This window comes from Tachypleus tridentatus, chromosome 9 (genome assembly GCF_004210375.1).
Source record: "Tachypleus tridentatus isolate NWPU-2018 chromosome 9, ASM421037v1, whole genome shotgun sequence".
NCBI lineage: Eukaryota > Metazoa > Arthropoda > Merostomata > Xiphosura > Limulidae > Tachypleus > Tachypleus tridentatus.
This window is the reverse complement of record NC_134833.1, coordinates 80957837-80982821: the sequence shown is the minus strand read 5'-3', so window position 1 is coordinate 80982821 and position 24985 is coordinate 80957837. Positions and strand designations below refer to the sequence as shown.

General features: G+C 33.2%; 1 protein-coding gene across 3 annotated transcripts in view; it reads right to left on the bottom strand.

Annotated features, from left to right (window-relative positions):
• Positions 1–24985, bottom strand: part of LOC143225599 (synaptotagmin-5-like) — a 133169-nt gene that overhangs the window by 16098 nt on the left and 92086 nt on the right. For 2 of the 3 annotated variants that reach the window (XM_076455326.1, XM_076455327.1), the window contains one exon: positions 4889–5441. In XM_076455326.1, the coding sequence (XP_076311441.1) occupies positions 4889–5441 (553 nt within the window). Of the gene's footprint in view, positions 1–4888; positions 5442–23106; positions 23869–24985 lie in introns of those variants that run through there. The other variant, XM_076455328.1, reaches the window with a different exon arrangement.

The following is a 24985-nucleotide window of genomic DNA, read 5'->3' as shown; positions in this document are numbered from 1 at the left end:
TTTGATTTTCATAATTAAGCACAAAGCTACACAAAGGGTTATCTGTGCTCTGCCAACTACGGGTATCGAAACCCGGTTTTTAGCGTTGTATGTCCATCGACATTCCACTGTGCCACAGAGGGCACTTATGAGAGTTTATAATTGAGAGACTGTGTTAACAACAAACTAGTTAGGGCTAATTAAGTGATATACTACATTATTCGAATAAGGAGGGCAAATTTACTTTACTTTGCATAATTAGAAGTGTGTATCTATGAAACATTACAGGACACTTAAGGAACGTATTTAACGTAGGATAACAGAAATTACAACTTTATGAATAACACAACTTACTTCCAACATAAAATTTAATGTTACAAAGGACAAGAAGGCTTTACCGTGATATCACTAGTACTCAGTAACATTTACACTAAAAAGTAGTTGAAGAGAACGTTCTTAAATAGTCCATCTCGGATCGATGTTTAATCGACATATGCTGATATTACATATCTGGTATGGTCACACAGTACAGACAATAATCCAGTATTCATGAATCACCTGGTGGGATGATATTCAGCTATACAATTCACACATGAAATGTAAAAGATAACTTCCCAATCCTAGTGATTGGTACAAGGTACATAACTCTTATATGATAGGAACTTAGTGGAAAAGATCAAAGTACCTAAACTGTATACAGACAAATGTCATAGACTGCTTAAACTCCAGAATTAACAAGATTTTAAGTAAGGAGTATCATAAGAAGGAAGAAAACATTTTATTTTACTTTCTTTGGAAACAGGTAAGCAAGAATAAAAGCATTGACATACTGCTTTATGACAAAGGTATCTCTGAATGCATAGAGAGGACACGTAAACAGCAAAAAGTTAGAACAGTATTTTTAAAAACCACAATGTAATATGATTACAGTGAGCACACACTAAACCATCTAATGATCTAGTGGATACCAAAACACCAGATAAGCATCCCATTTAAATATAGACTTAAATAAACTAGAGAATCTAAAGCTAGAATTCGAGAGCATAAATAGGCATGCAATAATATGTAATATTGATCTATCTGAACTAACCAATCATTTCCTGGAACAAAGCCATATAATGAAACAAAGTAACACGGAAATAATGGAATGTGAGCCTCACACGATAAAAAGGAAAGATAAAAGAGGCCTTGTACATCCAATCATCTGATAATGCAGTCACTTAATCTAGTATTTAGTTCAGGCGTTTAAATATTCACTTAATTCAGGTCCTAATGGAGAAGACTTTAGATGAATACGCACAATTCTTTCTATCAAGAGAACCCAGAGTCCATTCTCGGACTTTACCATCACGGTCTTTCTTCAAACCACGTACCATTAAGGTCACCTAACATCGTCAAGTGATTAAATTCGATGCAAGAGAAAAACTATTTCGTTTAATAGTATTAACAGTGATGCTATATCGCAAGGCAGTAACGTAGAAATGAATGAAATACAAATGCTAAAAGAGGTAAAATTTAAAATGAATATAGTTGAATGCTGGTTAACTCTAGGAGAGTCTCTTTGATTTGTTTTATATCTATATTACTTTTCCTGCGTATAATATTTACTTCCGATAAAATAAAAGTGTTTGTTTTAAGCCACATGCTCAAACACAACAGAAGAGGCTTTCTTGTAGATTGTTGTCGATTGGTTTCTTCAACGTAAGTATTGCCGCAGTTTTTACATAAAATATGAAACAAAGATTTTGAAGTGTCCTTGTAAACAAATTTGTGCAATACAGTCTGGCCTAGTTTTCTTGCTGGTATAAGGAAAATTAAATATTGAAATCCATAATGTATTCTTTAGTTATTTTTGACCATCTATTATTTTGGAGGGCCCCGGCATGGCCAAGCGTGTTAAGGCGTGCAACTCGTAATCTGAGGGTCGCGGGTTCGCATCCCCGTCACGCCAAACATGCTCGCCCTTTCAGCCGTGGGGGGTTATAATGTGACGGTCAATCCCACTATTCGTTGGTAAAAGAGTAGCCCAAGAGTCGGCGGTGGGTGGTGATGACTAGCTGCCTTCCCTCTAGTCTTACACTGCTAAATAAGGAACGGCTAGCACAGATAGTCCTCGAGTAGCTTTGCGCGAAATTCAAAACAAACAAACAAACAAACATTTTTTGGATGGCACGAGAGAGTTTGGAGATATATGGTATAACAAAATAAAAAGTGATATTTTTAAATCACTGATTGTATCTTCATGTTGTAATTAAATTTTTAGGAACAACAACGTTTTATATATAACTATGAGGGGATACTCTGTTTGCAGTTTAAGTTATGATTTTAATACATTTATCTGTCTCTGCTGAAAATGCTTGGTGAGCATTAAAAAAAAGATTCTTAATTATCCTTTTTTGTATGCAATACCGGGAAGAATTATAATAAATAAAAACTCCAGAATATGTCTTTACGAAAGATGTGGTACAAAATCCACTTTCAATTTAATTCAATTCAATCACAACATTCAAAAAGCAATTTTTTTCCATCGATTTCATTTTCAAGTGTAAACATGATGTTGGAGTGGGAACTAAAAATATATTACTTATTTTATCTGTAAAGAAAATTTTAATTAGTAATTATATACTAACCATGACAATGATTGATATTAAATCCCTACAACCTTACTATAAGTAAGGCTTATTATGGCCAGGTGGTTAGAGTACTTGACTCGCAACCTGAGAATCGCAGGTTCGAATCCCCGTCTCACAAAACATGCTCACTCTTTCAGTCGTTGGAGTGTTATAATGTGACGGTCAATCCCACTATTCTTTGGTAAAGAGTAGTCCAAGGGTTTATGGTGATTGGTGATGACTAGCTGTCTTCCCTCTACTCTTTCACTGCTAATTTAGGGACAACTAAAGCAGATAGCCCTCATGTAGCTTTGTGCGAAATTCAGAAACAAACAAACAGTACAATAAGTACTTATTTAAATTAATTCAGGTCATGATATCTTTTATACACGAAAACTACTAGCAACCAATACAGAAGTAAAACAAGATTCTGCTTCTTACATCTAGATCACCCGAATCTAGACCTGCATCTAGAGCATCAGAAATCAGTAGTAACGAGTGAGACCATAATGCCTAGTCATAGACCACAAGAAACAGCAGTAAGATAGATAATTATACACACTGAGACTATTATATGTCAATAGTGAATCAAACATTTATATTAGTTTAGATATCCAGACCACCAGAAATAAGGAATGTTGTCATTTTATTCACCTAGAATGATTGAAACCAGTAAGAAATCACATTTAAATGTTACTTTATTCATCTAAATTATAAGAAACAGGTAATGAGTCAGATGGCGATCTTATTTCATGTACCTAAACTTACATTATATCAGTAGTGAATCAGGCCGTTAAATATCTGTTTTAAGATATCTATCCAGCAAGATGTAATAGTACGTTAGTTCGTGTAGTGTCCTCATGCGCTAAGCCTATTAAAACCGTTAGTGATTTAAATTGTGATATCGCTTTATGTACCCAGACCGAGAAAGACGCCATGATAAATTAGATAATGATTTCTCTTTAGACACCGATACTACCGTATTGGGTATGTTATTTTAAACCTATTTTGAATATTAAAGTAATTAATTTACATTATAACACAGAAGAAATAAGGTCATGTCTGAACATCGTGTATGACGACGATACTTTGAGATTGTTTGGCGTTTCGTAAGTGATTACACTGAATATTATTCGATATTAGTAAATGTACGGAACCGCTATTTTCGGACCAAAAATATTTATGCAGTCAGATCATAACGATATATTCAGGTAGGAGATCTAGAATTTCTCAGACTGGAATATCTCAGTCATTGGAAAACATATTGTTTCTGTTTTCATGTGTTGCTGCCTGAGTCAATCAAGAAGGATCATCGACTAAATACAGGACCAACAGGATATGGACTCACCAAAATAAGACTTCCAGTTCGTTAACGTCACACACCTTATGCAGTTTGAGAATGAAACCCAGCACCATGCTGTTTCATATAAAGCCGTACTGGTTATTTCAGTGGACGCAGCGCTTATGAAACCCTCTACGATTAGACTGTTGAAACAAGTGCATAGAAACTGTCGTCTTTCTACACTACACGTATTACAGAAAACATTAATGAAGAAATTACGAGGTCTGGACAAGAGAGCCTCACGATGGAGCCCTATGCAATAGAAATTACGCTGCAGGACTTTTGTTAAGATGCACAGTCGTCAGATAGATCATGCCTAGACTGGCGACAAGGACTTTAAGAGCGTGATGAGCCCTGAGATCGTTTTAATGTAACCTACTCAACGTTTGTACAACAAACTAGTAGTGAGTCAGATCATCAAACTTTAACAATAACAACTTCATACTGGACTCCAAGAAGTCACAGATTTTGATACTGTTACATTCCTTTGTAAATACCTAGACAATACTGTGTAAGTATTCTTTATAATAGTGATGGATTATAAATAAAGGAAAGTCGTTTTAGTTGAAGTATCTTTAAAACATACACGTATGTGTTAAATAGCTTGATGAAGGTTACACAGTTATATTCTTTTAAGTAAAAGATTATTCAAGTTTTCTTAAGAAGTGTAGTAAATAAAAATAATAATTCGATTAGCATTTGAAACTCGTAACTTTCGTCATTAAATAGTAACTGTCGCTCTTTGTGGCAATTTTGGACATAAAATAGAAAGGTGAAAGCTTAAAATTGTCTTGTAAATCATTAGAAAAATACTCTCAAGCTGGCTATCTACATAATGTCATTTTTCCTCCAATCGCGTCATTCTTAGCTCATACGTAAACCTTCGTATTTTAAACATTTTTGAAACCCATCTCGCCGTTACTAAAACAATAAACAAAGAGACAAAAGATAGTACCTATTGGACTGATAGATCCCACGCTGTTAGCGGAGTCAGAGCCTGATAGATAAGCCAGGGACAGTAACGGTGACACAGGTGAGAGGGAGCGTGGTCTCCCCCCATGGGTAGGAGAGGAGGGTCGTAAAGTGATATCTGGTGTTGGAGACAGTGTCACTGGGGAAAAGCAACGTTGGTGCATGGACATGGGAGTTCGTAACTCATTTGATGGTGCTGAAAGATGGCTGTCGGATCGACCTGAAATAGATAAACGTGGCACGTGCGCTGCACGTGCATCAACAGATCGAGTTCGGCTTACAACTGGCGAGCGTTTCCTGACGGTAGGCAGTGAATAACTTGAATGAGATGTTGAGACGTTTTCCTCTGGGACATGCACGTCTGGAAGTGACAATCGCACGTGCGTGTGATCTACGTTGTTAGTCCCAGATCCCGAACTAGACGCCATGTTTTTGGTTGTTCTAGTAGAGTGCGCTGCACTCACAGCCGAAGCAGTTGCAATGAAGGCAGAAGCTGTATTAGAGTGTTGGGGCTGTTCTCGGAAGATACTGAAATTCTGCAGATAAAAAAAAAGTTTGATTTTTACATACGTATCTATATTCATAAATAAGGCTATTTCATAAGCAACTGGGATCCTTACATACAGAAATTAGGAGAAAATTATTCAAATTTAAATATTATAAACTTTTGTTATTTGAAGAAATTTTCACAAAAAATTAAATAATTTTATTTATTAATAGAACAAGGAATAATACAGCGCTTTATAAAAGCCTTATCATAGAAGAATCACTATTTAACAGGTACTTCACTTAGGCCTGTCTTATACTGAACTAGGATGAAAATAACAGTCTTCCCATCCCTTGCTTAAAAAAGAAAATACAATGATTAAAGTCTTAAGACATATTGAGCTAGAATTATGGTTAAATCCCTGTAGTTATCAAAGCATGGATACTCTATTGTTGGGCTTCACAGCAAATAAACAATTAAAGAAAATGAGTAGGAACGATAAATGGGAAAATTCCCAGTTTTTCGAATTTGAGTAGGTTTGATATTACTGAGAGAATATTTGCTACTAATAAAGGAAATATTATGACCTGAGCTTATTATATACGTACAATTTAAAATATGGAACATCAAACGAACAGTAGGAAGAAAACACGTTTACAAAATCACACAGTATTGAGTTCTTTACTTAGATACTATTTTGTAGACATTCTAATTTATTTCCATATAAAGGTCCATGATGGCCAGGTGGGTTAAGGCATTCGACTCGTCATCTGAGGGTCGCGGGTTCGAATCCCGGTCGCACCAAACATGCTCGTCCTTTCAGCCATGGGGGCATTATAATGTGACGGTCAATCCTACTATTCGTTGGTAAAAGAGTAGCCCAAGAGTTGGCGATGGATGGTGATGACTAGCTGCCTTCCCTCTAGTCTTACACTGCTAGATTAGGGACGAGCGCGAAATTCAAAACAAACAAATTTCCATATAAATTTTGTCCTAGATTCAGTAAATAAAATGCGAATAAAACTTTCCTTGTTTCTTTGAGATTTGTGTATAAAGAAGTGTTTTTTTTAATTAAAAATGGGATTGCATACGTATGTTTTCTGTAATTACGTGAAACGCATAGACAAGTTATAAGAAGTTTTCCGGTTCAAAAATTACCTCTCATCCACCCCTGGTTCAGTGCTAAGTCCACTGGCTTATAACGCTAATAACTGTATTTAGATACACTTGGTGGACAGAGCACATACAACCAATCGCGTAACAATGTGTTTAATAATAAATAAATCTGTTCGAGCTTTTTAGCTGCTATTTGGCTTATATTTAACTTAGTTTAATTTGTACTTGTGTTTTATTTATCTTTTGTGTATTTTTCTTCGCAGATTCAACGGCTTCTTTGTAAACAACTCAACTTGAGAGTATGAGTGAATAGTCCTGAAGTAACTCTGGTCTGGTGGTTGGCAAAGCTCGATTATGAATTCGAGGGTTCATGCAATACGTTGATTAACTGTATAAACTCCAGTATCATCGGCGCGTTAAAAGAATGACAGTCAAATCCCTCACTTCAATCATAACGCAGAAGCGCATGAGTTGGCTTGCGATGGATGCTGTCGAGAAGTTGTTTTCTCCTAGTCGAATTATTTAAAAACCAAGGACTGGTATGCGCAAATAGTACGTATGTAACTTTGGGCAAAACATAAAATAAATAAATAAACAAACGTAGAACAAGTACTTTGAAACCTCGTCCCTCGCCCATAAAGAAACCGTTAACTGGCTGTGAACAACGTTTGTTAAATGTAAATAGGACCAGCTAATGTTTGTGTTTAAGTCGTATAGCACGTCTCAGTCTTGTTGATTACATTGTAGAAAAACAACAGTTACAGGAGAAGAAGGAACCTGGTGACACATAGGTGATATTACAGATGTAATACTTATGTCTAGAAAATGTGAGATGTTTTATTGGTAGTCCTAGGAATGTCAAACGTAAAGCTACTTACTGTGTTTGTGATCTCTCAACTCAGTAGGAGGTCATATCTTTATTTTGTATAATGTTTTTTTTCCTATTGATTCTGAAACATGTTCTGTAATATAAGTATTGTGTGTAAAGATATATTGCGAATTTGGCTCATGGACTTTCGTTTCGTTAGGCTAATATTTTCTTCGAAAGCAACGAGAATGTTAATTTAAATAATTGAAAAAAAACGGAGACTAAACAAGAGGATGGTTCAAAATCGGTAAAACCAAAGTACTTTTGGTAATTGGTATGTAATGTTCAACCAGTTTATTAATGTTTAGGCGTAATAAATCTTCAGCCTTACCAATGTAGGAGAGGGGTTTACTTTTCATTCTGAACCACACCTTATTAGTACCTTAATTAGCCTTAGTAGCTGTGCCGTAAAAACCAATTAATACAATACTTTTTGGCAATTAATTATTTGAATTAAGTAAAAAATAGCAAACTCATGTTGTTAAAATAAAGTCTTTCAGACATGTGAAATATTAAAGTCTTCCTATGTTTCATCTTGATACACCTGCAAGATGAAATGGTTGAATGTGGTGCTACGTAATGATCTGAAAACATTGATCAGAAGTTGATCACGATATAATAAATCTTTGGAAAGTTTTCAATGAATCATTGTTAACGAACACAGCCTTAGTTGTGACTGTCTTTGTCGTACACGGTTTTGTTATCTCTTTTCTACGTGTCAAAGAACAAGCACAAATTGCCATGGAAACACAAATGCACAGTTGCATCGATCACTTTCTAGCTTGTGCTTGAGAGCAGTGCCAAGCACGTGATTGACGTTCTTAAGGTAAAACTGACACATGCAAATAAACCGTAAGATGGCTTAAAATCCTTTACGGAACCTCTGTACATTGAACTGATGTTGATGTAAAAAGAGTGAAAAAACTTGAATTGAAGGCTCCACGAAGAACCAAGTGTTTGATCTCGAACACTTTTATTGAAGAATCAGACAAGATCAAAAACGTTTGTGGACTATTTTATAGTTCGAGGTAAACAAACTTCTAGCATCGGTTTTTAATTGTAGTCCTAATTAAATGAGTTATTTGATTTAATTAACATTTCCAGGGCAAAAATAGTAATCTTCCCTCATACACTAGATCACATTGCTGAATAATTCTTTTAAATCATTATTTGTCACAATTACCTTTCAACTTTGTCGTCTTTCCCCCGAGGTTGGTAAAAACAATAACAACTTGAATTTCTACATTTTGAACTTTTCTCTAAAGTATTAATTATTTGTTTTAAAGACCAACCATCTGTCTATACGTTAAACAAAGATCCGGTAGCAATCTCTCTCTCTCTTGTGTGATATCGGCTTGAAACTGATCCCAACATAAATGATCTAAGGAGCATTTGTAAAGTATTAATGAGGTGCAAAATACAACAAATACGAAGAAGAATGCCAATATAAATGATCTAAGGGATATTTCTGAAGTATTAATGATACACAAAATACAACAAACAGATATAAGAAGTGTTTATATTTTTACAACATGATGAGTGAGAGTCATGAATAATAAATGTATGAACAATTAACGAAACGATTACTTACAAATTTCGATATGTTTATGTATGGCTCAATAATATGTTCGATAACCCACATAATATGTATTGTACTTGTTTGAATCTTCCAGTTGTTTAAGAAAGAAAACATTACTTTTGCAAATGTGCCTCTTAATCTAATATTCGATTTTCCGCGGCGAGCAGAGAGCAGATAGCTCATTGTGTGGCTTTACGCTTACAGCACGAAAAAATAACATCGACAATACATGCTAATCATAAAGAAATTTTATTTTCTCATATGCACACAGTATTGGTTATAATTATGAAAGTAAATGGGTGATACATATATGAGAGTCACAAACAACGAATAATGACAATAAGTTGTCGACTTATCATTACTACGATACATTATTACATAAAATATAACTAAAATCTGATTTTTGTAGAGTGCAATAAACCCTATTTTATGGCAACATAATTTACTCAAAATATGATTGTAAGATACTGTCCCAACTGTTTTGTGTTATTCTTCCCAATTTAGCCAGCCGTTTCGTGGTCGTTTCTTCTTCTCAGTTTCCATATAAGGCCACACAACCTTAATGACCCTCATTTCAAGACATCGTTTAAATATGTTTTGTTTGTTTTTTTTTTTTGGAATTTCGAGGGCTATCTGTGCTAGCTGTCCCTAATTTAGTAGTGTAAGACTAGAGGGAAGGCAGCTAGTCATCACCACCCACCGCCAACTCTTGGGCTACTCTTTTACCAACGAATAGTGGGATTGACCGTCACATTATACACCCCCACGGCTGGGAGGGCGAGCATGTTTAGCGCGTCAGATTACGAGTCGATAATCTCAACCACTTGGCCAAGTTGGGCCACTAGAATATGATTAAAATAACAAATTGTGTATCTTTAGCTGACATTGTGACAGCTAGTGAAATGTACAAATATGAATGTCAATATTCAGTAGGGGCTCACAGATGCCCTTACCTCGTTTGATATCCTACAGTAATTTGAGTGACTTTGTTTGTCCTTTAACTTCTTCTAGAGGTTTGTATTTGAATACGGTTTGACCAACTAGTAATTGTTCGAGATATATTAAGAAAGTTATTTTTATTATAAAATGCATAGATTTTATAGCTCCAGTGCTGGCTAAATTTAGATTAATCAGTGAGAGTGCTTATTAGGGGTAAAATGTGATTTCTTTTCAATTTTCTCTTTCATTACATGTGTATACGTACAAATTATGCACTTTTAATAATTACTGGTATATGTAGGACAAACACTATTTATATCCGTAATTAATAAAACATTAATTCTACAATGGATTTCTTTTACCATTCATTGTCTATACACACTTTCAAGAAAGACAAGGTTATATCAAGTGATATGTTTTTAAGTCGCAAGTTATTTATTATATTTAATAAAAGAACTAAAATAGAAAATAAAATATTATTTAAACTACCAGGCCAAGTGGACAGGAATAATTTCATTCTTATATACTTTAACCATTTATTTTGCCACTGGTCTGTTTCGGAAAGAGAATTTTTATAAACCTACCAAGATACATCTGCTGACCGAAGTGAATACTTTTTTCGTAACTCCAAACAGTTAAATTACAAGCGCTCATTTAACTCCATCATGGAAACTTCTTTTTCTGTTCTTAATTTTATGAAATGCAGTACATATTGTACTCTACAACATTAAGTGCTCACATAACTTGAGTTACTTAAGATTGTTATGTCAGTAAGTTACGGTATTCTTATGTTAGTAAGTTACGGTATTCTTATGTCAGTAAGTTACGGTATTCTAGAACGATGTTTATACTTAAGATTTTTTTTCAAAGATCAAAATGTAGTGAAAGTAAAGTACTTCAGTGATGTTTGTTTGAAATTACTATTAAATCATTAGGTAGGGTTATCAGTCAGGGTGAACCAGGTGGTTAAGACACTCGACTCGCCATCTGAGAGTCCCGGATTCGAATCTCCGTTACACCAAACATGCTCGCTCTTTCAGCTCTGGGGGCGTTATAATGTGATGATCAATCCTACTATTCGCTGGTAAAAGAGTAGCCCAAAAGTTGGCGACGATGGATGATGATGACTAGCTGCCTTCCCTCTAGTCTTACACTGCAACATTAGAGACGGGTAGCGCAGATAGTCTTCGTGTAGCTTTGCGCGAAATTCAAAACAAACCAAATCAATCTGATGGGGTGTCAGAAGTATTGGGGGGGATCTGAAACGTTTGGGAGCCTCAACTCTATAATCTCAAATGCTCCCTTTTCGTAATGTAAGCTTCTTTGATCGATACTGTTATAAAGTGTAAAGCTATATAAAGTTCTTTTATCAGCAATGTTGTGTGCTTTATGCATAGTGTTCTATACTTAACGTTAAATACATTTATTCTATTAGTAATTTAATGTTATATTCTATATCAAATGCTCATATGTCTCGCATTATTCAAACCTCTTCCATTATTACTTTTGTATACGATCAATGTTTCAGCCACTTGTCGTTTAGACTAATTCCACATTCTACGCTCTTGTGTTACTTACTAAATTACTTAAATGTAATACCATTTTTAGATATTAACGATTTTCATTCGAATGATTTGAAAGTAAAATTATGGTGAATCATCTCAAATTCCTGCTGTTTTGGTGTTAGTAGATTTGTGGTAGGTCTACAACTTAACTGTACTCATATATATCTACCAAAACTTAGTTAGTCATACATATAATACAGAAATATAAACTGTGGCTCCTTTATATAGTCATATATATCTACCAAAACTTTAACTACCACTTACTTATTTAGTCATATACATATATCTGAAAGAATATTAGCTATCACTCCTTTACGTAGACGTACATATAATTAATCAGACCTTAACTAACACTTCATTATACAGTCATACCCATAACTAACAAAACTGTACCAATTACTTCTTTATGTAGCCATATATGTAACAACTATAGCATAAACTGCCAGTTAATATATATAACTATTGATATTATAATTCGTACTTCTTTATGTTGACATTCCTATAACTAAAAAAAACTTTAACTTTTATGTAGGGTCCCCCACTGGTACAGCGGTAAGTCTACGAATTTACAACGCTAAAATCATGGGTTCGACTCCCCTAGGTAAACTCAACAAATAGCCCAATGTGGCTTTGCTATAAGAAAACACACACATACACACTCTTTATGTAGACATGGATGTAACTACTGAAACTTTAACTAGAAAATTTCACTCTTGCCATACATATAAACACTAAAACTTTAACCATTACTTCTTTGTGTAGACGAACCTGTGACTAACGAGATCGTAACTTCAACTTCTTGATGTAGACATAGATATAACCATCAAGATCTTAACTAGCATTCTTGATGTAGACATAAATATACCCATCAAGATCTTAACTAGCACTTCTTGATGTAGACATAAATATAACCATCAAGATCTTAACTAGCATTTCTTGATGTAAACATAAATACAACCATCAAGATCTTAATTAGCACTTCTTGATGTAGACATAAATATACCCATCAAGATCTTAACTAGCACTTCTTGATGTAGACATAAATATACCCATCAAGATCTTAACTAGCACTTCTTGATGTAGACATAAATATACCCATCAAGATCTTAAGTAGCACTTCTTGATGTAGACATAAATATAACCATCTAGATCTTAATTAGCACTTCTTGATGTAGACATAAATATACCCATCAAGATCTTAACTAGCACTTCTTGATCTAGACATAAATATAACCATCAAGATCTTAACTAGCACTTCTTGATGTAGACATAAATATACCCATCAAGATCTTAACTAGCTTCATAAATATACCCATCAAGATCTTAACTAGCACTTCTTGATCTAGACATAAATATAACCATCAAGATCTTAACTAGCACTTCTTGATGTAGACATAAATATACCCATCAAGATCTTAAGTAGCACTTCTTGATGTAGACATAAATATAACCATCAAGATCTTAATTAGCACTTCTTGATGTAGACATAAATATACCCATCAAGATCTTAACTAGCACTTCTTGATCTAGACATAAATATAACCATCAAGATCTTAACTAGCACTTCTTGATGTAGACATAAATATAACCATCTTAAATAGCATTTCTTGGTGTAAGTATGTATATATATCAATACCAATGTCGTAATTAGCGTTAGTTTTGTAGACATGTGAGTAACTATCAAGTTCTTACTAGTCAGTATACCTTGATGTAATCATATTACTAGTCAGTATACCTGGATGTAATCATATTACTAGTCAGTATACCTTGATGTAATCTAGTCAGTATACCTTGATGTAATCATATTACTAGTCAGTATACCTTGATGTAATCATATTACTAGTCAGTATACCTTGATGTAATCATATTACTAGTCAGTATACCTTGATGTAATCATATTACTAGTCAGTATACCTTGATGTAATCATACGGGTAAGGACAGAACTAAACTAACGCTCATCTATATACTTATCTGAACATAACAACCATTTTATGTAACCAAACCTAACTGAAGCCTAGCTATGTTGATTCTTTTGGAAAACTGACTTTGTTAGTATTTTTTATTCTTCACTTATTTCCTATTAGAGGCCACGTTACAAATAACATGAATTCAATGTATGCACTAAGTTTGTCTCCCGGTAGGTCAGCGCTAAATCCATGTAATATCACTTGGTGGTATCTGATATAGTTCAACACTGGTCTTGTGTAAATTAATGTATCCTTACCGAAACTATTGTTGTGAAGAAAATATATTAAAATTGCGTAGAAATTGTTAAATATGCTGTAATATTTATGAGAGGGAAAACTTTCCGTTGAATAATAAATACCATTTAACAAAGAAATAGCTCATTTCTTATCGTCAAATGTTGCTCATTGAACTTTATCACTAATGATTAGGATATAGAAACGTATGTAAGACAGCAAAAGAATTATTAGTGAAGTCTTTGGAAGCCAAGTTACAATGAATCTTCTGAAGAATGAGAGATGAACAAAAATTCAGGTAGTCAATCAATGAAATGTGAGTTGGTAGTTGGTAGATGAATAATGAACTAGTTGGTCAATGAAATGTGAGTTGGTAGTTAGTAGGTGAAAAATGAATTAGTTGGTCAATGAAGTATGATTTCAATCCCACTAGCGAGTTAACCAATCATTTGAGAATCAATAGAATGAAAAACCCAGTGGTGTCATTTGCTATGGGACAAAGAGAATAGTCACCTCTAAAGAGAATGCAGGACGTGTTTTAATAATATATAAGATGATCGAAGTATTCTTTACAAACCAATAAAATCAGTACACCTTTCTGAACATAATTATTTTCTGATCAAACAAAGAAATTTATTCGGTTCTTATACGACGTAATCGCACACAATCAAGGTCAGGTTTGTATCATTATTGTTTTTACACTTCAATAGACAATTGCTACTATTTGCTTGTTTTTTAAAGTTACATATAGCGATTGATTTGAATTCAGTGACTAAAAGTTACATATATGTCGTCTGATTTGAATTCGCTGTTGTCTTTGTAGTGACTGATGGCTACATATATAGTGAATGATTTGAATTCACTGCTGTCTTTGTAGTGACTAAAGGTTAGATATATGTTGACTGATCTGAAAATCTTTTGTGTCTTTGTAGTGACTAAAAGTTACATATATGTTGACTGATATGAATTCACTGCTGCCTTTATAGTGAATAAAAGTTACATATATATCGACTAATTTCAATTCACTGTTGTCTTTATAGTGACTAAAGGTTACACATATATCGACTGATTTGAATTCATTGCTGTCTTTGTGGTGACTAAAAGTTACGTATATGTTAACTGATCTGAGTATACCGTTGTCTTTGTAATGAGTAAAGGTTACATAAACTACTTAAATGAGTGATCACTTTAGTTTTAATTTTTATGCAGTAATTAGAAACGCAATAAATGCTCAGCTTATCTTAATCATTAAGTATACTGTTAGGAACAAAATTGTTCTATATGTTCAACAATGTCGACTCTCCTAAAAAAAAAAGTTCTGAAATGACTCCTTTGGGTAATACAAAATTCAGGTCTGGGTTTTAAAATGTAAAGATAAAAATAGAAGTATCGAAGTTTGTTTGAATATTTAATATTCAAAAGCATTATTAAAAGGATTATGTTGAAGAGATTTTATAAAAGCAACGAATTCAAACATAAAACCATTTGATTTTAGGTTTAAAAATAAGTTGCTAAGATTCTTAACACAGTAAAGACAAAGTCTTGTATCATGCAACACAGGATATCCGTTTTATAAATAAAATATCTCTATTACATCTGTCTTTATACTTTATGTAATTATTTCATAACATGCTATGAATAATATATCAAGAAAAATTATGACAGGCATAAGCACAAAGAACTTTGAAACGGTGTTTGAAGGATGATTTGTTTAAGGAATCTTTCCGTAAAAATTTAAACAGTTTTGCTAATATTAGAAGTATCGAAATAGGCTTAGCTTATTCAAGAAAAGCCTAGTTAGATTCCACTAATTGTTTAACACAAGTGTCCTTGTTATAGGCGGGGAGAGAAGAAATACGTATCCGGGATACGTAGTCTCTATCGAAAAAAAATTTTTTTAAAGAACTTTACTCTGAATCAAAAATTATTTTAAAACATCAATGATGGTTAAGGAAATTCATCAACCTCCTTTAATTACAAGCGTGAATTTTTATATAACAATTGCAAATCAGGATGAAACATTTAAATGGTATTTAAAAAACTTCGTAACTTCTATTTTACAATAAACTTAGTGAGCTTCTGAAAGTAGTTTTTCGTTATTCTAGAAGTTAGCTTCTTTTTGGTGTAGCATGATCTCTCTACGTCCAATCGATTGGCCTTAACATTTACCTGCTCAGTCTCGAAGTACTCAAGCTCGGACTATCTGGTGCTTAGTCACCTTAAAACAAGTAATGCACTAACGGTAAAGAAATTATTTATTCTGGAGATGATTTACATGTGATAATTTTGTTTGTGAGCTAAATATTTTCCCGCTCTCTGAACTACATCTTGACAACAAAATTGAGAAAGGAAACATAACGTAATTAATAATAAATGTCTCTGTAATCACCGACATAAACTATAAATCATAAAGAAATCGAATTAACCATTCAATCACTGACAGTCAGGTGTTAGTGTTATTATTTATACTCTGAATCTCGTAGATAAAACTTTTTGTTAGCTTTGATGGTGAATTTGTTTAAAATATTAAGCGAAATTACTACCATACACAATACAAGTAAGCATATTTTCGTTATTTTAAAGCTTTTATATTTTAATTTAAACAAGCTGCTACATTCTTAACAAAATTCAGAGGAACTTGTAAGGTAGAGAAGGTTTTGAAATTGACTTACGATCACATGGAAAATAAATCAACAACATTATTGCCCCATCTAAGTTTTGACAGCTGATTGTTTGATTTATAGCATCTTGTAAAACTTTGGATTATTTATCATTGTTTATAATGCATGTGCTTAATTTTAGTACATCATCAACAACATCAACAGTTGTATGGTTAATTCAACCAGTGTATTTAGTGTTACAGTTTTTCTTTACTTGTAAATGGATTAGGGTAATAAAGGTCAAAAAATGATAATACGCACTCATCAAAAGTTTTATTAATACTTTCTTCTTGTTGGTTATAAGCCAGTATTTGTAAACAGTATCTGTAAACAATAAAACATTACAAGAAAAAGAGCCGTTTTTGTAAGCTTTACAGAACCTTTCAAACTTTGATAATGTATAGATGATGGTGTCAGTAGTATCATCTATATAGTCAAACTATATATTTTTCTTATTCAGTATTCTTATACATAAATGTACTGATGATTTTACTTTATTAGAATCATGGAAATTATTTCCGCACTGGGTCGTTGATATAGGAGTAACATGAAATAGCAGTGCTCGAGAAGACCGGTAGAAGCACACCTATGGTATAACACTGCAGTTGCTTACAAATAGCATTAACAGAGGAACAGGTCGGTAATATTTTAGATTTGAACCCAAATTCCGATTAAACAATTTCTGTGCAGTTGTCCAACTTAACATGTTTTTTTTTTTTGTACAGTCTGATATATCCTGACTAATTATATCCTAGACGGATAGATCTCCATCTTTTGGATTTCGTTAGTATGTCACAACATAGAAGGAAATGGTCTTTCACAGCGCGAAACCCAAAAAATCAATGAGTCAACACTCCCATACGGCTTAGTTCACTATTCGCGCTCTTAATGTAAACACACATACACACAAAATTATGTTAGGTTTAGTATATTTGAGATCCCTTCCAGAAAAAAAGTTGTTCTTATTATGTTCTTATGTGACAACTAACTGTTAGTATTGTTAAGAGAGATAACTATTTTACAAAAAAACAACAAAAACGATTTCTTATCTTCGTATTTTGACTGGTTTAAGTAAATTATTATTTCATAAGACTCTCAGCTTAAAAATTCAAAAAAATTACTGTTTAATATGTAACTATCCACGAATTTATATATCGATAGAAATATATGGCAGTGGTGCTGATAAGACAATTACTTTAGCTTCTGAATGAGTTGGTACATGTTTTCTGTTGTTGCAGTATTAAATGTGTCTATAAATCACAATAACCATTTTTACAGGGTTTTAAATTGTTAAAATTGTTACAACAAAGACATCAGTTTGATTGCACTTAGAAAAGGAATACCAGCGACTATGTCAAAAAGAGGACATAAAGATAATAGGTATTAAATTTGTCAGCAACATCAGTTGGTTTGATTTGAATTTCACGCAAAGTTACACGAGGGCTGTCTGCGCTAGCTGTCCCTAAGTTAGCAGTGTAAGACTAAACGGAAGGCAGCTAGTCATTACCACACATCACTGAAAGGGCGAGCACGTTTGGTGTGACGGGGATTTGAACCTGCGAGTTTCGAGTCCAGTGCCTTAACCACCTGGCCATGGTGGGTTAACATTAGTTGAAACAGTAATGGAGATAACAAAACGACGAATAATAACGAATTTAAATTTTAACACTAAAAGAATTCGTAGCAGTAATAATTATCCGTTTCAACACTAACTGTAAAAATGTAGCTATCTTTTTCATACTAATTAGCTTCAAGTAAACCTTTTGGTTCAGTAAATTAAGTTCAACTAATCTAGTTATCCAATTATTACGTAAAACAAACTCTTAGAGTTTCAAACTAAGCCACTGTTATAAGAAATTATTGTAAATAAGTAACATACGGAATTTATTGCAGCTATAGTTACAGTTTCTGCTAGACCATTATAAAAGAAATGGTTGAATGGTTACGGACCATTATAGTAGATAATTTTTCACATGTTATACACTGAATATAGAATTAAACTATTTTTGTAATAAGAGGTGATGTTTACGTGAGAAGTACAACTTGAATCCAAAATCAGACACTGTTTTTGTAAAATAGCATGGATGGATAGGGGTTTACCAAACGTATATATCTGGTATTACATACAAAATTCTAAACTAATTAAATTTGGAAGGTCATGGGTCAAAAGTCGAGGTCAAAGTAGGGAATAGATGTTTCATAAACACAGCTTACCCTTACTTCTTTTAAAGTTTTATGTTAATGGTATTATCAACATTGTCGTGGATCCTCACAAGTAAACTCATAAAAAAAAGGTTACTTGCCTAAAAAAAGTGTAATGTGTAGAACTTTTATAGAAATAAGAAAAAACAAACAATTCCGATAGAAACGTTTATTCAAAACCTTGACTTATTTGCTTTTCAAAGCATTTTTATACACGTATTCATATATTCACTGGATCAAATTCGATCGTTTAAATTTATTGGACTTATTTGCTCTTTTCTCATTATTAAATCAGCTTTCTCTTATAACGGACTTATAATGGTAAGAACCGAGTTTTGATATCCGTGGTGCTGGACATAGCACATATAACCCATTGTGCAGTTTTGTCGTGATTCCAAACAAACAAAAAGATTTCTCTGGAAACCTGATTTATTGTACATAAAACTTCACTACATATGTAACTTGTAGAGCCACAATCAAATGGTCTTCTCGTGTGTTAATTGTATTATTTATTTGCTAATCTTGTTTCAAAATCTGGCATGAAGCCAAAGAAAAATTTACAATGATGGCTCTACTGACATTCAAGTTTTACTATAACGAATTCAAAAATTATTTACAGGTAAAAAGCAGTAAAATACTACAAAAGTGTCATTTCAAATGCTAGAAGATCGTAATATTGTGACAAAATTTCTACAGTCTCTTGAAAGGAAAAAATTTACCTGTAGCTAATTGCTCTTTCAGATCACAATTATAAAATACAGGATTCACAGTCAAGTTCTTGTATTTTTTACAATTATTTCTATAGCTACTCAGGAAAGAGTTTTGTGCCCAAGCAAAAACGACGTTTTGACACCCACCTGTAGTGCCTGAGCACATGTACTAGGTTTGATCTTGTTAACTTCTGTGTGGGAATATGAAAACAATTTCAAATATTTCACCCTCAAGATCACGATGACGAACAAGAACACAGATACAATATAATATTCAGGTTCAACGACCCTAAAAACCTACTTCTAGACTTCCATTACGTCCAGGTAACTTTATAGGCACTTTCTAGCACTTTGATATGGGGGAGCTAGGCCATACAGTTAAGAGCATCCATCCCGTTTACCCAAAGTCCGCGGAAAAGTAAGTTCACAAATAAATTCAGACATAACGTCAGTTAATTTACGGTAGTTAATTAAACACATATTTCGTTATTGATACAGTTAGTGCGGTAATCTCTACAAGTGTATCACTTCTTCCGTCTCTTAGATTTCACATTATACTTAATTTGGCAGAAACTGGCTGCGGAGTTTCAAACAAATTAGTCGTGACAGTTTCCGTTTCAGGCAGGAAGTTCTAACAATGTCTGTCTAAACCATACAAACAAAAAACCTTATATTTCAAGTGAATCACGAAACCTGTGAAGAGTCTGACATTGGAGAAACAAACGCTTTTGTGAAAATAGATAAATAGAGAGACAGATTGTTAGACAAATTGTGGCTTGAATTTTGAGACGAAGGAGATGTACGTTTTATTTGCTCTTGAAGACGTCAAAGTGTTGTATTTAGTCTTTATTTATGCAATAATAATTAAAGAATATTAAAGAAGGTACATTAAAATGGAGAATGTAACTCCACAATATCTTCAAATGTCTTGTTAGTGATGTTTCTTCACCACTTGCCACTTGCTATATCCCATCATAAATCCATCTAATTCTAAAATTTAGTTTATTTCCACAAGGGGTTAGAGTATTGTAATTAAAACTTCAACTGACATCATTCTTAGTACACTAAATACTCATATGAATGGGAAAATCATAAATTACATCTAGAATGTCAAACTGGTTTATATCTGAAGAAATATGATATCGAGCTATGATGCACTAATTTGTGTATAGAAAAATAATACATGTGTTTTAGTTTTTGAGTCAACACGCATAGTCATATGTAAAGTAAACGTAAAATTTAAAATTAACAAATATTAAATTGCAAAAGTGAACATTTTTGTATTGATTAGAATAAAAAATAAATTGAACCTGTGTCCACACACACACAGTTCCACGTATCTATGGATACTACAGTTTATAGTGATTCGGAATGCGTCTTAGCTTGTATTATCACACTGTTTATTGTTTATAAGCGAAATTATAATTTCAGTCCTACCAAAAGAGGGAAGTGAAAAATAAATCCGTTTGCTGTTTACGTTTTAGATCGGAAGCGGGAAGAAGCTTCTCAGAAACGTAACCCAGTTTACCATTCAGACAGAGTAGACAAGCATAAGTCTCGTGTGTTCGTCGTAGGGTTCTCAGTGTGTTGCTAGACGTTCCTTTGGAGATCGATACCCTAACGATGAAATTGTTATATCATCTGAAGTGTAACTTGACACGTATTATTCTAAACTTACTTTAGAGTTTACGTTATCGTGCTAGTGTTATGACACATTTACGGTGAAATATTTACCACCCATTATAAGCCTATGTCTTGGGCGTAACTTTACACCAAGCTGATGTTGCTATTCTTTCACACTGTAAATTTTTATAATGGTGAAACCTTAACTAAAGTACTGTAAACCTACGTTATGAAGTAATTTTACATCATCACATTGGTGTAGCCATTCACTTGCAGTGGAAAATTTTATAATGATAGAACCACGACCATCACATTATAAACTTAAGTTGCCCTCACATTAGTATACTTACACATTTACATTATAAACTTGCATAGTGCTGAAACGTTGATCACCACACAGTAAACCTACACTATTGAAATATATTTGTAATTTTATCCTGAAAATGGATGTGATAATTTTGATTCACTGTTTTCGTAAAGTGAACTGTTGCTAATGCAGCCTTTTGTAGTTAATTCACTAGAGAGAGACAAGAGTGTATTATACCCGTAACTCTCTGCATATATTGCAACTGTATTATTGCCAGTTAGTTTACAATACGTATTTCTATGCATTAATACAAGTTAAATACAATTTCAGTTAAGCATAATACTAGCTCCTTCAAGATGTGCTCTGATCACTTTACATTACGAGATGAAGTTTAACTCACAGATTGAATTAACTTACTGAAATGTTGCATCTTCGTTATTTTCCATTGGATGCGTTTGTAGAAAAACTTACAATACCAAAATTTACATTTAGAAGCAGGTGCTTCCGAAATATGCAATATATATATAAAAGAAAACTTATTGTAAAGTTTGGAACTCATGTACGTGCACTGTACTCCTACTGGTTTCTCTTTCTCGGAACAGAATGAACACGAGTCTGAAATGAAAACAAATGGCCGAGAGAAATGCCTAAATAAAGGATCTTCGATTGTGAAAGGGTATTCAGACGTTGAACGTGGTCTGCAGAATGTTAACGAAAATCGATGATCAGCCTTCAATAGCTCTCAAAATAGTACTTGATGAAACCTCAGTATTTTTGGATATGTTATAAACAGTTTATCTTTAACTCATTGGTTGTTAGTTACTGATTGCACAACAGATTACCTTAACCATTGGCTATTAGCTTCTAACACTTAACAAGTGGCCTTAGTCTATTGTTTAGCTTGTTCCTGATCAAGCGAGGTGTAAGATAAACATAAGCAACATATTAAAAAAGTTTAGTGTTGCTGAAACGTTATCATTACAATAGACACAAGACAGGAGGTACGACTGAACAGTTTCTTAGCTTTCCTTTTCTAAAAAAATAACGTTAGTTTATCTTCACCAGTTATATAATGCAAGTTTGGTAAGTAAAACAATAACCACTCAAAGCACTTGTTGCTACAATTAGCAACATTCAGAACGTATTTCCTAACCGTAAAATAGATGATATAAAAATACATATGTCTACAAACACGCAAAATGAAAATATAGAATACATGAAGTAAACTATTTATGTAGAACATGGACGGCTCATTCTAGTATCTATATCACACCATAGTTTTCTATATTACTTGATAAGGAAGGCTGAACCAAACTCACAATATTTAGAAAAGTATTTTTAATTCATTCAAATAAAATAATAAAGATAAATTTTCATTCGTAATGCTCACCGAGATCTTATGCACGCTTTTCGTTTTGTGAATTTTTCAATACTGTTCCAACCAAAACATATTTATCATTCGTAATATGAATATGAACAATTGACCATTTGTAATTAAATTTTGTTATTATTTTGAATTTAACCTAAAGTAAAATATGGTGTACGTTTCTATACGAATAAAGCCATTTAATGGTGTTCCTCTATCTTTTTAAAGTATCTCTCTAAAAAAAATACTGCATTGAATATAGTTATCAATGCTAGACAAGTATTTAATGCATTGGAAGATGAAAATTAACACTGCCTTTAAGAGTTTTGCTGAGACTTTCAAATAGATTAAACAAACAAAATATATTTAAACTTAACTTAAGCCTTAAAATATTCTTCTTATTAATATTAATAAGTATAAATAAAATTGAACAATGAAAACTTATCATTTTTAAACTATTTAAATATCTAAAACTTATTTTACTAAATCAAAATTGAAACACAAACTTCGCTAGTTCAATTTGTTATGAATAAGATACTACATAATAGTTACAAAGCTGAAGATGATATAGACCTACCCTCATCACGACCTCTTTCCAGACAGTTGTACTGCCGTCTTTAGAATGACTTTTTGGTGACATCATTATTTCTTTCTTCCTCAAAACTCACGAGTTAACACCAAAAATATTTACGAATTATTTAATGAACTAAACGATTTTAAGCATTTTTAAGTAATAAAACTGAACTGTTTGCTATTAGAAATTTTCAACAAATCAAAGTAAATATATAATGTAAAATACTAGATCGCAAAATATTTGTTAAAACCCCTTGGCAATCACCAGAACAAGATGACGTTTTTTTTCACTCAGGAAGTTGAGGTATTAGATTAATATATTTTCTGGGTCATTAGTTTCTCATGAAGGACTTACATATTTTAGGACCTACAAACTTTAAAACGATTAAAAGCAGGTCTTAGAAAATCTTTCGGAAACTCGCTGTTTTCCGGGAGGTTTGTTATTTTCTCTCCACATCTCACGGCGCAAAGATTACGTCTGTCCAGCCGTAAGCCTAACTAGCCACCAAAAGCAACAGTGGGGCGTGCCCTTCATCTGTAACAAAATGGCAGCGGTGACCCTCTCCTCTTGCTAGATGTGCTAGGGCTGCGTAGAGAACATTCACGTGGGAAGAAAAAAAACACCTAACGAGAACACCTAACAACAAAGCAGTGAAGCTAAACAAACTCCGGTAAGAGAAGTAGCGTATGTGCCACAGAGAATAGACTAGAAGTGAAGTATGGAATCGTCAGGGTGGATAAGAACTAGACTGCTCTACGTCTACACTGTTCGAGGCACCGTGGACACTGGCAGCTTGACGGGTGATGGGGTTTGAAGGTAGCCGTTGGTTGTACGATATAACAGCTGACGTGGATTTTATTAATTTGTTCTAAAGTACAACTACTGATGCTTCGAAAATCCACAAGAAATGTGATTTTATTGAATTACATTGATTTAACATCTTAATAACTGAGGATTCTGTGATGGAAGTCTGCGGGTTGGATTTTAAATCTCATCCGTGTATATGTCAAGCTGTTTGTATACTGTCTTATTCGTGTATACGTTTAGTTATCCGTACATTGTCTCATCCGTATATATGTCTAGTTGTTTGTACACTGTCGATTTAAAACTACTCGACAAACTTTTGTATAAGTTAAATTAACAACATTTATATTTAGAAGTTTTTCTAAATTTTAGATTGTGAATTAAATATTAATAGGTTCAAAATCAAAACATCTGTTTGTGAGAATTTGGTATGTTTGAATACTAACAAAATCTGATTATATTTGCTTTACAGTTATGCATTACAAACAAAGTATATTTACAGGGGCTATATACTGGGTGTTATTTACATCGATATACTATATATTTGGTGTCACCTACATCGATATGATACTATATACTGAGTGTCACCTGCATGGATATTATATACTAGCTGTTATATACATAGATATGATACAACATACTAGGTGTTACCTACATCGATATGATACTATATACTGGATGATACCTGCATGGATATTATATACTGGCTGTTATATACATAGATGCTACAGAGATGCCAACTATTTCAAATGACTGAGTGTAATGATTGTAGACAGAGCCCTTTATCATTTGCGGCTACTAGGCCTGACCAATGTGTCTAAGCTGTTTGCTATTATATTATAATTATAACTATTATTATTTATTACTGCTATAGATTGCTCATTTATGACTGTGTTTTGCGTATTTAATAAATAAATTTAAAAAAATTCTTTTGAAATTATGTCTTTTATTTAGTTCAGAGTAACAAACATACTGGTAAAACATTGAACATGCACAAACAGTAAGCAGAAAAAGCCTTTGTGTAAGAACTATTTTATATCATGTTTATGACACATATTGTAATAGTTTTGCAGCTGTT